This window comes from Mauremys reevesii, linkage group 8 (genome assembly GCF_016161935.1).
Source record: "Mauremys reevesii isolate NIE-2019 linkage group 8, ASM1616193v1, whole genome shotgun sequence".
Classification (NCBI taxonomy): domain Eukaryota; kingdom Metazoa; phylum Chordata; order Testudines; family Geoemydidae; genus Mauremys; species Mauremys reevesii.
The window spans coordinates 75070667-75086700 of record NC_052630.1 but is presented as its reverse complement, the minus strand read 5'-3'; the positions used below and the strand labels follow the sequence as shown (position 1 = coordinate 75086700).

Sequence of the window (16034 nt, the reverse complement as noted above, 5' to 3'; positions counted from 1 at the left end):
CTGCCTTGGGTATAACTATTGCAGCGCTGGAGATGCAGCGCTGCTCCTCCAGTGTGGCCACCAAAAGCGCTGTAATTGGCCTCCAGCAGAATTTTCCCATAATGCTTTTAACTAAAGAACTCTTTGTTTTGTTACGACGCCTCTCTTTGTTTTGTTGTGAACTCGGGGCTCCCAGAGCTGCTTATCTAAAAAACAAACACAGGGCTTGGCTACACTTGCAGGTGTGCAGTGCTGGGAGTTACAGCTGTCTTCGTACAGCTGAGTAGGGAAAGCGCTGGAGTGTGGCCACACTGACAGCTACCAGCACTACAGTGTGGCCACATTTGCAGCGGTGTTGGGAGTGGTGCATTATGGGCAGCTATCCCAGCGTTCAAGTGGCTGCAACGTGCTTTTCAAAAGAAGGGGGTGGGGTGGAGTGTGACAGGGAGTGGGGGAGAGAGAGAGAGAGTGGATTTTTGGAGCCGACACTGTGTGTCAGCTCCCTGCCTTGCAAATTCTGTGTCAGCTCCCCGCCTTGCAAAATCTGACCATTTTCCCGACCCCTCATTCACTCTTAAATGCAAATAGCCTGCAGACCAGATAAGCAGCTGCTCCGACGGACTCCCTTTCCCTCCCCCCCGCCGTGCTGTTTCTCTCCTCAAGCAAACACTACCTGTAGACATTCATCCCCCTGCCTGCCTCATTCTCAGCAAACAGGAGCTGTGGTCTATCCACCTGTAGTGGGGCAGTCACCCCGCTCTGGCTCAAGAAGGGCTTAAAGCAGCCTGGGAAAAAGGCTGCCCCGAGGGAGCCAATTGCTAGGCTGATTGGGGAAGCAGCCTCAGCTGGGGCCACATCCCAGTCAGGCCACAGCTGGCCCTATAAAGGGACTGCTAGGCAGGAGCTACGTGAGAGTCTCTCTCTAGCTGTGGAGAGAGATGGGCCTGGCTGCTGAGCAGGGTACCTAGAGTGGAGCAGGGCTAGGGGAAGGCCAGAGGAGCTGGGGAGCTCCAGGCTGGAAAACCCCCAGGCTGCAGGCCTTGGTAAAGGTTGGGAAGGGTACTGGGGTTGCAGAGGAGCAGCCCAGGGTAGGCAAAGGCAGCAGGTCCAACCCCCCCCTTGCCCATGATGAGTGGTATAGACTGCAGTCTGCCCCAGTGAGCGGGGGCTAGATGGTGACTGGCAGTAGCCACTGAGGCAAGATGAGAATAGAGGGTTGTGGATTCCCCTGGGTGGGGAGACCCCGACTGTGGGTTATTGCTGGGGGCAGAACCCCAGCATAAAAAGGCATTGGAGTCTGGGAGGGACACGGGGGCCAGCGGCAAGTGGGACATCTCCCAGCAGAAGGTGCTCTGGAGCTGGAGAGCTAATTCCCTGGACAACCAGTAGGAGGCGCCACACCAGTAAGCCATTGCCTCGCTACACCACCTACCTGCCTTTCCAAAATGGCACCCCCAACCATCAGCACAGCCTACTTTCGGGATTCATATGGCTTTTGGGGAATGGAGCCCTGAATTATTGTGTGCTTTGATTCTCATGTTAAGTCCCCCCCAAGCTCTACCACAATGCAGACAGTACCCATATCAGGAACACTTATTTCCCCTGAGGAACAACTTTGGCCCAGCCAGTGGAAGTAGAAGATTCCCTGACGACCCATGCCTGCGATAGTAGGAAGGGAATAAAATGTGGGCAGCCGGCTTCAGCAGTGTTACTGAGCATGCTCAGTCCATGTGAGCATTCTCAGTACAAGCCAAGCAGCAAATCTGGGAGGCATGTGACCCTGCATCCCCCCATGCATCTCCTCTTGGGAATTATAGAAAGGGTAAAATAGTATCTGTCCTTTAGAAATACTGACAGGAGAAGAAGGAAGGAGGGTTCTGTCTCTGAGTTACATGCACTGTCAGAAGAGCACAGAGAAACAACATGGGCTTTGGGACACCCCAGACATCCAGCCCGGGTGGTGGGGGCTCAGTTCTTTAGTTTGGCATCATATGGCACTTACTGATTAAACAAGATGTTGTACTGAGGACACATGCCTAAGCTCTGCCGAATCGAGTCCATATGTATCTGGATGTCCTTGCCACCAACCAGGACAGTTCCAGAGGTGGGTGGGAACAAGCCTGTTAGTATTGACCTGGCCAAACACGAGAAAAAAAGCAAATGGACAGTCCTTAGGTTTCAGATAAGCGGATACACTTCTCGCATGGGCCACTAGGTGGCCCATGATGACTTCTTATTCCAGTGGCTGCTGAAACACAATCCCACTGTGAAGCATGGACACATCTAAATCTCATCCTAATAAAATACACAAGTGAGACTCTGGGAATGTGGACAGTAACTTCGCTAGTGTGTGGTTCTATATGGTTCTCACCTAGGCTAGAAAATTGATTCCAAACTTGGTTTGCACAAAAGTTTGATCTGGTCCTTGCTAGCTGGCCAAACGATGTTAACCTGAACTTGTACTTTTCAAACCAGTTCACCAGGCAAGTTTCCCCAGCCTGACTACCCATGACCTAGAATGAGTCTTGCTGGGGCAGAGATCCAGAATAATGGTCTGAAGCCTTGAATGCAGAGTTACATAACAGCGCTGCCCATGGGTTATACTAGGGCTACCCTGCCCTCCTGACCTGCACTCTGCTTTGCTGTAGACTGAAAAGACTTGGAGACTGTATGGTAGCTCACTAATGTGTGGGTTTGGTATTACCTGCTGGGTACAAACAGAAAACACATGTAACCCTTGTCTTTTCCGTGCTCTGGTGTTGTGGGACTAAAGGGCCATTTTAAATTGGGTGTATAGTTTACATATACATTGTACATAAATCCATAGCTATGGTATGTGACGTAAATACCCCACCCCAGATCTACTGAATATAAACACTGGGGCCACGTTCTATACTCAGCTGCACCCAGGGCATGCACCGCTTTGGACTTCAGTCAGTGCATCTATAGGGAAGTAACCAAGAACAGCGTCCAAAAGTATCAGTTGTGCTTGTTTTAGAGCGTCGCAGCTCTTTCAAACAGAAGGGCCTCTGTTGCCATTAACATGCTTATAGGGGCTTGATCCAGGGACATGTTTTGTTTCATCCACTTGTATGTGTCATGCATTTCATGATCTCCCTTTTCTATAGTCCGCACGTCCCTGCCTGGGGACAGCCTGCCCTTATGTGCTAGTTAAAGAGGTGGTAGCTAGGAAAGAGAGAAGCTGAGAGATCAGCCTGCTGCTCCACAGAACTCAGGGTCAGAGCAGTAGGGCAATGCCCTGGATTTGCACAGCCAGAGCTTCCTCTAACACTTACATGGTGGTTGTCTTTCCAGCTCCATTGTGGCCGAGGAAGGCTGTGATTTGGCCCTCATAGAAAGTAACATTCATGCCATCCACTGCTGGCTTGGGCCTGCCTGCAAAAATCTTCACCAGGTTCTGCACACACACACCTGGGATCAGGTCTGGAGGCTCAGGTTCAAAAAAGGTGTTTACTTGAAAGGCAAGAAATCAAGAATGAAAAGGGAGTCAGAGCCACACTCTGGCCACAGCTCTCAGCACATCATTGCTTAACAGCAGCATAATCACAGTGTAAACTACAGCACAAAGTCCCAGGGCCCAGTTGTCCCCTCACACCAGTTTTGAACTGGGGTAGGTTTATTGACATTCATAGATTTATTCCTTATTTACCTGGTAAATGAGAGGCTTTGTGGAGACACAACTCACTCAGTCAGGTGAAGGTGTTTTGTGTTTGTTCATATGTGACAGAAAGAGATTGTTTAGGTTTTATTGTCTGTCCATGTGCTGAGAAATTAAACCAGCCTGGAGATGGGGCTATATTTCCAACTAAGCCATTCAAGTCATCTGCCCAGATGTGCCTTTTCTTTTCTTTTACTAGGCTGTTTAAAATCATAAAGCTTCCTTTTAATCCTAGGGGGTGAAATTCACCCTGGGCAAAGGGCCAGCCCCAGATCTAGGCACCACTTAAGATGAGCTCTACACGGGGTGAATTTCCCCCAGAGATCACAAAAGCATAATTTTAAACTTCACCATCAAGTTCTAGGCAAAGCAAAGACCCTGTGAAGGAAATTAAACCCTTGGTCAACAGAAGACAAATGATAGGAGTTGAGAATATTTATGCTACAGACCCTGTGCACTTCTATTTACACAACGCACTTAAGGATTTGCAGGGAGGGTTATTCTGCAATTGTAGTTTACTTCACTCTTCAGCCCCCAGAAGGGCTGTACTGAGGTGCAGTCCAGGTTCTCTGGGTGTGGCCAATCCTATTGGTGAGCCCCGTTTCCATCAGCAACTCCCATGGGTCGGACATTCTGAACAAAGCTAGCAGAGAAGCCCCAAGTGGGAGGATGGGTCTACTGGACACCGCAGAGCTGCTACAATCACAGGACTGGACTGTGCATAATACAAGACACAGCAGACCATTCCTTTGGGCCTTGCACCACGAGGGAGTCGAGGGCTCTCAGCACTTCACTGGATCGGGCCCAAACTCCCTGGAGTACCTGATGCGTGTTTGAATGCTAAGACAGGAGCGAGCACACACAGACTCCAGCAGCCTGGCTCTTCTGGCTCTGCATGGAACATTGGTCAAGATCCCACCATGAGTCTTACATTTGACATGAGTTCGTTTCTCGTTTGCCTGTAAAACTCCTGGACTCAGGTTAATGCATGTGTTTTGAAGTCTATCCCCAAACTCTACACCTAAGTCCCCATTTTTGTGGCCATCCTGACTCCTCTGCTCTGCTGGCTTTCCCTGGGGCTAAGGACTGGTCATTCTCCTGACTCTACAGGTGGATGTTGATAATATTGTGGTGTTTGTTGGTAATGTAGATGAGGGCTTACTGCAAACTGCCTGAAGTTCACCAGCTAGGGCAGATTTATCTTGTGCCAGTCCTTAGACAGTGCTCTGCTGTCTTGCACTTGCTCTGGATTGGCTTATTGCAAGTTCATCTATCCTTTGCACCACTGTCCAACTCCAGTTACTCATGCCAGCTCGGAATTTTATGCCCCCGCCCCTCCTACTGGTAAGTGGAACCTTGAATTACATTAGCTCTGCGATTGTTTTATTGTGTACTGTTCACACACACCACGTAGCTGGCTGAAGACCTCATGCTAGGAACGGGGAATGTAGGCTGTTCCTTTTAGTGACAGACAAATCCCCTGCTACTGCAGTTTCAGAGCTGCTGGAACTTGGGAGCTGATGAGCAAAGCAAAGCAAAGATAAAGAGGTGCTAGAAGCAGATTTGCTAAAATGACCTTTGCCCCTTGCCTGGCTGGTTCCTTTTGAAGCACTGTCCTGTTTCCATTCACCCTGAATGCAGGTCATCAATACCTACATGAGGATGAGCTCTCATGACCCCAGTTTTACCTCTAGCTTTTCAAGAGAGTCTGAGAGCTGAGCCCTTAGCTGTCTGCAGTGGTGGAATCTGCTGTGGAATCACCAGCTTGCTGCCATGAATTCCTCTGGGGACCACATGCAGAAAGCTCATCTGTCTCCCCACTGGCCCTTGAATACCAACCAGGTCATATTCAGGAATGTTTAGATGGGGGCTAATGTCAGCATCACACTGTAGAGACAGAACAATTCACATAAATCCCTTTGGAACCAGCCATTCCCCTACATACACAGGACCAGCTGCAGGATGGGTTTTGGGAGGATTTTTTGCCTTTATCTTAGCTCATCTCTCTCAAGTCTTGGTATGAAAGTCATGGCCATAATTTAACCCTAGCAAGCCAGCATGTGTCCCCCTCAGCTGTCACCTAGAAAGGGTACTAACATGCTGTAAGAAAAGACAGTGTGGGTTTCTACTGGAAGAGACCCAACTGTAGAGCCCTTATGGTGGAACACTCTCCTCCAGAGGTAGCCAGAGCAGCCCAAAGGGTAGTGGCTGTGGACCGCAAGGGAGCAACAGTGCAGTGGCTGGGTGTTTCAACACATCTCCTGAGAAAGTTCTTCAGTCAGAGCACCTGTGGAGTCCCTGGCAGAAATGAAAGCTGCACCCCAGTGAAGGGCTGCCAGCAGCAGTACCATTGCCTGCCCTCCTGGGACAGCACTGACTTGATGGCAGATTGGAGCTAACCAGCACAGGATAGGCTATACAGCCCATCACTGCTGGTTTGTGGGCAGCTCTGTGCTTTCTCAGGAATAAGGGCTCAGGTCTATGCTCCAACATGGAGTGCTGCTCTTGTTCCTCACACGTACACAATTCTGGTTTTCTGCGAAGTACCTGGGGGTTAAAATGTCTCACACAAAGAGTCACGGTTACTCAGGTTGCTCTCTCTCTCTCCTTACTAGTCATTTCATCTTTGTCCTTTGCCTCTGCCTTAGGCTTCCCCTGCTTGGCGCGCTCTTTTTTTCTTTTGTGTTTACATTTGGATTCTTTACCATCCTTCTCCCCCTGGTTGTCACTCTGTTCTTCCAGCTTTTCAGACTCGTCTGCTTCCTTCCTCACGTTTGCAGCCTTTTCCTTGCCTGTGGCCTTCCAGGCTGGACTGCCTTCTTTCCTGGGACTTTTTTCTACATTAACCAAAAGTTAATTTAATGATTACCATCATCTCTGGAGATGTGCTGGGAGAAGTAAGATAGTAACAAATTACAACAGTACTTATCTCTGAGCATTATTCATCATCAAAGCCCTTCAGTGACATTAGGAACATAGCAATTGCACTCTGACCCATCAGACTAACGATCCACCTAGTCTAATATCCTCTCTTCCAAGTACTCAAGAACAGGTACTACAGAGGCAAGACTGACATCTTTTCAATTCCATGGTGGAAGTTTCTTCCTAATCTCAGGTGCATAGTGGGCTGGTTTAAGTCCTAAAGCATGAGATCTGATATGCGCTGACTGTGTTGGTAACTACAGACTATGTCCTGCCATGAAGGCAGGGGACTGGACTCGATGACCTCTCGAGGTCCCTTCCAGTCCTAGAATCTACGAATATTCTTCACTGTATCTTCACAAACCCCTCCCTGTTGGATCCCTATTTTGCAGCTGGGGATCCAGAGGTTAAGTGATGTAACCAAGGGCAGAGCGAAAGTTAGTGTGCAGTTCCCAATCATGTGCTTTGATCATACCTCTAGGAAGGAAAGCAGCTATGTGAATTTATGTGGAGCGGGGACAAGGGAAGCAAGAACAGTGACTCCTCTGATGGGTTTTTTTCCCACAACGTAGAAGCAGAGGTTCGCTGTTTTACAATACATTGAAATGATCTGGATCTCTTAGTCTACACATAACATTTCATTATATCAGAGTTTAGTCTTGCCCAATCCTGTTCCCATTAAAGGCAATGGAAAAACTCTAATGGAGTTCAGTGGTACACAATTAGACCCCATAAGCAGGTTTCACAGTAGCTGGAAGTGCACCTCCCAGCCCAGGTAAACAGTCTTGTGCTAACTCTGTGCACTAAAAATAGCAGCGTGGATGCTGTGGCCCAAGCCGCCAAGTACAAGCCCGCCCGACCCACTGGCTCTGAACTCAGATGGCTAGCCCAGACTGTTGCCAGGCTGCAATGTCCACACTGCTATTTTTAGGGTGCTACCCCAAATGGAGCTATCACAAGCCTGTCTGCCCATGATGGGAGGCACGTTCCTGGCTGCAGTAGAGACATATTGTAAGCAACGTAATTGCCATGGGAATACACAGGTACAACTACTTAGTTTTAAAATGTATCAGGTTGATTTAGCATCTTAGGGCTTGTCTACACTTACAACACTGCAGCACTTCATTGAAGATGCTACCTACGCCATGGGTGGGCTTCTCCTGTTGGCGTAGGTATGTCATGTCCCCGAGAGATGGAAGCTAGGTCGACGGGAGAATTCTCCCACTGGCGCTGTCTACACTGGGGTTAGGTCAGTTTAACTGCATCGCTCAGGGCGGTGGATTTTTCCTAATTTCCTATTGTAAACCAGGCCTTAGGCTATGTCTAAACTTGGAGCTAGAGATGTGATTCCCAGCTTAAAGAGATATTCATGCCAGTTCTCATCAAGCTAGTGAGCAAAAAATAGTGTAGCTGCAGTAGCGCTGGCAGTAGTGACTTAGCTGATCTGAGCACAACCTTACCTGGACCCCGTGGGTACATATTTTGGGCAGCTAGACTATGCTGCCACTTGCCACTGACCGTATTACTCCAGCGACACTTCTATTTTGAGCATGCGAGCTCGATGAGCGCTAGTGTGAGTATGTCTGATCAAGCTAGAAATCACACCCCTAGCTCTAAGTGTAGGCATAGCCTTATTTGCTCTTGCATTTCCTGGTGTTTTTCTCTCATGTTTTTCCCAGAGCATGGCAGTTTCTCTAAAGGAAGAAAGATATAATTGTTCATTATAATTGTTGCCCTTGTGACCCAGATGTGGCGGGGTGGGGGAGAAGCTAATTAAATAAGCTGAAGAACTAAAGGACCCAAGTCCTTCAAATAGATGAACTATTATGTGCCTCCCATGGAGGGATTCCTCAGAGAGCTATGATCTTTTCAGTTTTACCCTCTCTAGAAAAGAGGTGGGGGTGAGTTATGACATATTGAATTCTTGTGAGCCAGTAGGGGCCTGTCCTAAGGTTACCGGAGATAATATCCTTTCCCTCTGGCCAAGAGCAGCACTAGGTTCTCCAGATTACTACATGTAATTCATCATCCATAATTATGATGTGTCAATTTTTAAAAAATAATTTTGATCCTGGAAAATGAACCGCTGCTTGGGGCAAATGCTCAGATTTCATTTAGGCAGTAACACCTCACTTGAACAATTTGAAAAGTGCTATAAAGAAAGTTATATCAGAAGACTTTAGAGTTTAAAGCAGGGGTCGGCAACCTTTCAGAAGTGGTGTGCCGAGTCTTCATTTATTCACTTTAACTTAAGGTTTCGCATGCCGGTAATACATTTTAACGTTTTTTAGAAGGTCTCTCTCTATAAGTCTATATTATATAACTAAACTATTGTTGTATATGAAGTAAACAAAGTTTTCAAAATGTTTAAGAAGCTTCATTTAAAATTAAATTAAAATGCAGATCTTACGCCGCTGGCCCACTCAGCCCTCTGCCGGCCTGGGTTTCCGTTCATCTAGTTTGGCAGCAGGCTAAGCGGGGCCTGCAGGACCCCGGCTGGTAAGGGGCCGGCAGCTGGGACCCCGGGCCGGCAGCTGGAACCCCAGACCGACAGCAGGCTGAGCGGGGCCAGCGGCCGGGACCCCAGACCGGGGGTGCGGGTAAGAATGGGGGGGCGTGGTGCAGGAGCTCCCGTTTCGTGCTCAGGGTGGGGTGGGGATGTGGGGGTGCAAGAGTCAGGGCATGGGGTGTTGGGGGCTGGGTATGTGTGGGGGTGCAGGAGTCAGAATGGGGGCTGGAGGTGTGTGAGAGGGTGCAGGAGTCAGGGTGTGGGATGGCTGGGTATATGTGGGGGTGCAGAAGTCTGGGCTGGGGTATGGGAGGTGCAGGGGTCGGGGCAGAGGGCGGGGTGTGTGGGGGGGATGCAGGGGTCAGGGCAGAGGGCTGGGGGTGTGTGGGGGGGTTCAGGGGTCAGGGCAGAGGGTTGGGGGGGTTTCAGGGGTCCGGGCAGAGGGTTGGGTGTGTGTGGGGGGGGTTTCAGGGGTCCGGGCAGAGGGTTGGGTGTGGAGGGGGGTTCAGGGCTCAGGGCAGAGGGTTGGGGTGCTCGGCTCGTGGGGGTGCTTCCAGCACCCTGCCATGAGCGGCCGGGACCCCAGACCGGGGGTGCGGGTAAGAATGGGGGTGGTGGTGGTGCAGGAGCTCCCGTTTCGTGCTCAGGGTGGGGGTGGGGATGTGGGAGCGGCTCATGGCAGGGGGCTGGAGGGGATATGCCCGATTCCACCCCTTTTCCCAGGGCCCCATCTGTCCCCACCTCTTCTCTGCCTCCTCCCTGGAGCAGCCAGCACGCTGCAGCTCCGCTCCCCCTCCCCCTCGCAACGGCCATCAGCTGATTGGCGCAGGGAAGGAGAGGAGGAGGGGCAGGAAAGCAGCACGCTGGGGGAAGAAGCGGGGGAGGGGGGAGCTTGGCTGCTGGCAGGACCAAGCTTCTGCCTCCTGCCCCCACAGGAGAGAGCGGTGGGTGGAGGGGCTGAGTGGGGCCGGGACCCCAGGAGGCAGCAACGTGCCATTAAAAATCGGCTTGCGTGCCATCTTTGGCATGCGTGCTGCAGGTTACCGACCCCTGGTTTAAAGGCTGTCTACCCCTCTCCTAGGCACACCTGGCAGAAAACACAGCACTTATGGGGCATTATGAACAATCTGAAAGTAAAATTATTTATCTATTAGTATTGAGGGGCATCCCAAAGGTATGTGCTAAATGCTAAAACCCTATAAGTGTGGGGTTTTCAAAGGAGCCAAAGGGAAATGAATGGCCCACCTCCTATTTGTGCCTTTGAAAATCTCCCTTCACACCTATATACATGCAGTTCATTCCCCTGTACTCAATGCCTCTTTGGCTGATAGGCTCCGAAGCAGAGACAGAGAATGGACTCTAGTAATATCCAGGCCAACCTCTGTCATTCTGAATTCCCCTCACAGTGAGGCTAGTGGGAAGCTGTTTATTCAGTTCAGAACATACCACAATGTAAATCCCCTTTAAGGAGAACAATGTTGCTTTTTCTTTCTTCCTGAGCTCAACATGTGGGCAGACTGGGAGGGGGATTTCAGAATGTTTGCAGAGGAGATTAGACCCTGCTGGTCTAGAAGCAACTTCTTGTGCCCAGACTCCTTGCAAACAGTTCATCAGAGCTGATGAGGGGTCATATTGTGATGAGCCGATTGACCATGCAAAAACAGACAAAGAATGATTCCTTCATCTCTCTGCCTGTTACAGTAGAACCTCAAAGTTACATACACCTCGGGAATGGAGGTTGTTCATAACTCTGAAATGTTCGTAACTCTGAACAAAACATTATGTTTGTTCTTTCAAAAGTTTACAACTGACTTAATACAGCTTTGAAACTTTACTATGCAGATGAAAAATGCTGCTTTTAACCATCTTCATTTAAATGAAACAAGCACAGAAACAGTTTCCTTATCCTGTCAAATCTTTTTTTAAAACTTTCCCTTTATTTTTTTAGCAGTTTACATTTACAGTTTACAATACAGTATTGTACTGTACAGTATTTGCTATTTCTTTCTTTTTAAACATTGAGCCAGATGCTGTCCTTAATTACACTAGCATCAATTAGGAGTGGTTAGATAGGAACTCTCTAAGTAGGATATATATATATACATACATGTGTGTACATACACACAAATAGGCACAATTCTGATCTCACTCTAGTGTAAATCAGGAGCTTCACTGAAGTTAATAATTACACTGATGACAAAGTAAGTGGGAGAGACTCAGGTCCAGAGAGGTATAACCCCAGTATAAACACAGTGTAATTAAAATCAGTATCATGTCCATTGTGACTCAAGTTACAAATATTCTGGGTTGGGTAATAACAGCTCATCAAATATCCTCATATGCATGAATTAGAGAGATGTGGCTCTGATGTTCCCAGATAACCTACGCATGCTTTAAAAGCCCTCGGATGGAACACTGACTCATCCTCTAATAACTCTCTAATAATAGTGGGCCACTCAGAGTTCAAAGCCACCTGCTAAGATTCCCACTGTACGTCTGTCTCTAATCTTTTCAGTGGCTCCCATAATGAATGTACAATGTATTCACCTCTAAACAGATCGGTGGGTTTTGAAGTTATTTCCGAGCACCAGAGTTTTCAAATAACTCACCATCAGCAGTTGCTGTTTTCTCAGCTTTTGGGTGGCCAGACTCAAGCCAGTAAGACTCCTGCAGAGGGAAATACCAAGGCCGTGGTATCCCATATTCCCCTAAAACACAAACAAGTACAGTTCATACAGAGAGTCCACATTCTTCTATGGGCTGGAACTCAGGTATGCAAATCTCATAATGTAAACATCAGTACTTGGAGTTTCATTAGCAATCATGTTCCAGCATATTAGAAGATCTAACAAAGCACAGCCACCTACCATGCTTCCAGCAGACTAACCCCAGTTTCCAAATATTTTGGGAGAGGGAGGGGAAATAAACACATTACGTGTGATCAGAGCTAACTTTCGTTTTCTAAAGCAAAATGTGGTTTAATTAAGGAATTAGGCTACCCCCTGCCTGGGGCTAGTTTGAACCCTTAATACTAGGCAGGAGCCGCCAAGAAATTTCCCAGTTCCAGCAGGTAGGCTCCTGACCCCAAGTAATGATTTCTTTTTGAAGTCCCCTTCAATATTCTAGAGACTGAATGGATGAAAAGCTCATCATATTTACAAAGATCACACTGGGTCTGAATGCACAACAGGCATCAAAACTAAATTAAGAGGCAGCTCAGGCCAACATTTCAACATGCAGCTTTCCAGGAAAAACAACTAAAAAAATGTGGTGTGATGGTGATTTACACTGGCTAAGCATCTGATTCACTATGTTTAAAGTCTTATTCTTTGTGAGGCTATCTGCATACTGTCTTTTGCCACTTATTCAAAATCAGCAATGAGATGTGCAATAACACTGCTGTGTAGTTTATTTCTGTGTGATAGTTACTAGAATGCCTGCTTATTTCCACTTCATTTCTCTGTATTGGATTTCTAACAAGGACGCACTAGACAAGGACTGGATGACCCCCAAGCTGTTTGGGTAATTTCCAGAGACACTTTTTGCAAAGAAGCAGTTTATTCCATCATTGCTTCAAACCTGATACAAGAACTTTGCAATGATTGTATGTATATGATTTCCGCTTAAAATACTACCCTCTAGGTTCTTAGAATTGACATACTGTGCTCACATTAACTCACTCAACTCTCTGTCTGCTCACAGAAGCAGACTTGGCTTGTTATGGGTTGCGTTAAACCTCCTTGAAGGTGGTGGATGTACAGTCACCTTTCATTCAGGATAAGTGTAAAAAACAATTGAGCTCCTTTATGGAACCAGATAGTTGAAGCAATAGGAGCCACCACCCAAACCACCGGTATTTGGAAAGGCTTGAGAAAAAGCTGAACAATGCAGGCCAAGGGGTTTCCCTGGGGACAATTATGAAAAATGCAGGGGCTGGAGCACTGATTGGTGGAGCTGTATGTGTCTGAATATGAGAGAAAAGCCATGAGAAACACACAGACACCACAGAAACAGAGAAGGAGCAGAAAGCCAAGGAGACAGCCAGAACAAACAGTGGGAGAGTGGCCCTGAAAAAAGCCTAGAGAGAGCTTTTGGGGTAAACTATTGGTTAAAAAGAGGCTTGGAACCATGAACAAAGAAGCTGTCTCCTGTCTGACTCCCATGGTGTGCAGGGATATAGGACTGTACGTTCTTTGTAATTAAACGGCATCACATGATCAATTTCTCCTCCTAACAGAATAACCCTCCACACTCTGAAGTTTGGCTAACCATTGCCACCTGCTTCAGCAACAGGCAGGGGAGCTACAGTATGTGTGCTGGAGCAGCAAATCCATTCAAAGGCGCCCCCATCGTTTCTACAGCTTTCAATGTGGTATTTCAATCATGTTTAACATGAGGGTAAACAACTTTTTTTAAGCTACAAAGAAATGCTCTTGCCCATTAAATACTCACTTCTTAATTTGTACCATGTTGCTAACATCACACCCAGGATTCTCTATAAAAACCTTAAGAAACCCCTTAGGGAATCAAGTATCAGAGGGGGTAACCGGGTTAGTCTGGATCTGTAAAAAGCGACAGAGAGTCCTGTGGCACCCTATAGACTAATGCGTGCATCTGGCGAAGTGGGTATTCACCCACAAAAGCTCATGCTCCAATACTTCTGTTAGTGCCACAGGACTCTTTGTCCCTTAGGGAATGTTCCTGACCATCTAGTCGGTGAGAAGAACCATTTGTCTCATGCTCCACAGGAATTTTAACCACACCAGAACAAACAGCCGACATAAAAGGGTCACAGCACAGTAGTGAGTCAGGCCCTCAGATTTTGTATTTTGTGCTTCAAAGTGCATTATCAGGGCTTAAATATTTTCACTAGAGCATGTCAAAATTTTTCTAATGAAAAAGAATTTTGATGAAAAATGGCATTTTCTGAGCATGAAAATTTTGCGAAAAGATTGTTTTGACCAAAAACACCACAAAAATCTGTTTTCCTTTCTCCCCACTCTTTTCACTTGCAAAATGGAAAAAGGGTGGGAAAAAGAAAAAGTGAGAAAAGGTTAATAAAAAGAAAAAAAAGGGGGGTTCCAGACTGGATTCGATTTGTGGTTCATCTGGTCCAATATCCTGTGTCTGACAGGGACCAGCACCAGATACGTCAGAGGAAGATGCAAGAAGATAGGCAGATGTGGGGTAATCGCTCTCCCAACCTCCCCCCATTAAAGTCCTATTCTACTCCCTAATAGTTAGAGATTAATTTAGGACAGTGTAATTTACAACCACTACCACATATGAGTGGGAGATTGACATACCTGGAAAAACATTTTCAAGGTACCATGTGAGAATTCCATATAGCAAAGCATCAAAAAGCATCATCTCAATGGAGAAGAAAAAACTGTATTCATCACCCTCCAGAGGACTGATCCTGATATTGTCCCACTGTAGCCCAACGCCTTGCTCTTCATAGCGTGACAAGTATTCTGTACCGAATCCAAAAGCCACTGGAGAAAGCAAGCTCTGGAATAAAGGTGAAATAACAGGGATTCAGGCAAGGGGAAAGCCCACATCAGTAAAAAAATATTTTTTGAGTTGAAGTCTGAAACTTGGTTGTGCACAGGAATGATCAAGATGAACAGAAGGAAAGGGTTTTACTTTAAACACAATCTAAGGTACAGTAGGACTGGAAAGAACACTGGGCCATCTTTAATTTCAGGACTGGTGGCAGCTCCACGAAGGATTTAGAGACAATGATCCAAATTTAGCCCTGGCATAAACAGGTTCAGCTTCCATTGATTTTAGTGGAGCAGCATCTGCTCAGATGAGGGTGTGTAACTCATTTGTTATCTCTCCATATGGAGACTAATGGAGATGATTTTGGCAGTTTGAGCTCATTCAAGAAGTGTCTAGTCAGCATCATCAGAATAAATATATGTATGAAATAAAATGTAGGATGGTGGCTCAGGTCTCCTCTTCTTTACCAGGTGTACTGTACTCTCACATTGACAAGAGAGACAGATGAGGGCACAAGAAATACCAAGACAAAGGAATTGTCTGCAGTTCTGCAGAAAAGGACCTAGGGGTTACGGTGGACGAAAAGCTGAATATGAGTCAACAGTGTGCCCTTGTTGCCAAGAAGGCTAATGGCATTTTGGGTTGCATAAGTAGGGGCATTTCCAGCAGATCGAGGGATGTGATGATTCCCCTCTACTCAGCACTGGTGAGGCCTCATTTGGAGTACTGTGTCCAGTTTTGGGCCCCACACTACAAGAAGGATGTGGATAAATTGGAGAGAGTCCAGCGGAGGGCAACAAAAATGATTAGGGGGCTGGAGCACATGACTTATGAGGAGAGGCTGAGGGAACTGGGATTGTTTAGTCTGCAGAAGAGAAGAATAAGGGGGGATTTGATAGCTGCTTTCAACTACCTGAAAGGGGGTTCCAAAGAGGATGGATCTAGACTGTTCTCAGTGGTAGAAGATGACAGAACAAGGAGTAATGGTCTCAAGTTGCAGAGGGGGAGGTTTAGGTTGGACATTAGGAAAAACTTTTTCACTAGTAGGGTGGTGAAGAACTGGAATGGGTTACCTAGGGAGGTAGTGGAATCTCCTTCCTTAGAGGTTTTTAAGGTCAGGCTTGACAAAGCCCTGGCTGGCATGATTTAGTTGGGTTTGGTCCTGCTTTGAGCAGGGGGTTGGACTAGATGACTTCCTGAGGTCCCTTCCAACCCTGAGATTCTATGAATTATACAGTGTGCATGGAGTGCCAGTGTCTGTGCAGCAGAAGGGAAAGTTCACAGGAGACCCAGCCTAAAGCAAAACTGCAACCCCCACCCTTTTGGTTTACAACAGTTCTTGTTCAACCAAACCAGAATAATCTCTGGCCATCATTTCCCATGCTGCACTGCAACAGCTCAGCAAGAGGGGACGCTGTGCTGCATCACAGAAGATGTAGC

General features: G+C 47.2%; 1 protein-coding gene across 2 annotated transcripts in view; it reads right to left on the bottom strand.

The window, feature by feature from the left end:
* Positions 1 to 16034, bottom strand: part of ABCA4 (ATP binding cassette subfamily A member 4) — a 109858-nt gene that overhangs the window by 43991 nt on the left and 49833 nt on the right. For both annotated transcript variants that reach the window (XM_039484729.1, XM_039484728.1), the window contains 5 exons: positions 14396 to 14600; positions 11699 to 11797; positions 6271 to 6495; positions 3276 to 3453; positions 1982 to 2113 (listed from right to left, as the gene is read on the bottom strand). In XM_039484729.1, the coding sequence (XP_039340663.1) occupies positions 1982 to 2113; positions 3276 to 3453; positions 6271 to 6495; positions 11699 to 11797; positions 14396 to 14600 (839 nt within the window). The remainder of the gene's footprint in view (positions 1 to 1981; positions 2114 to 3275; positions 3454 to 6270; positions 6496 to 11698; positions 11798 to 14395; positions 14601 to 16034) is intronic.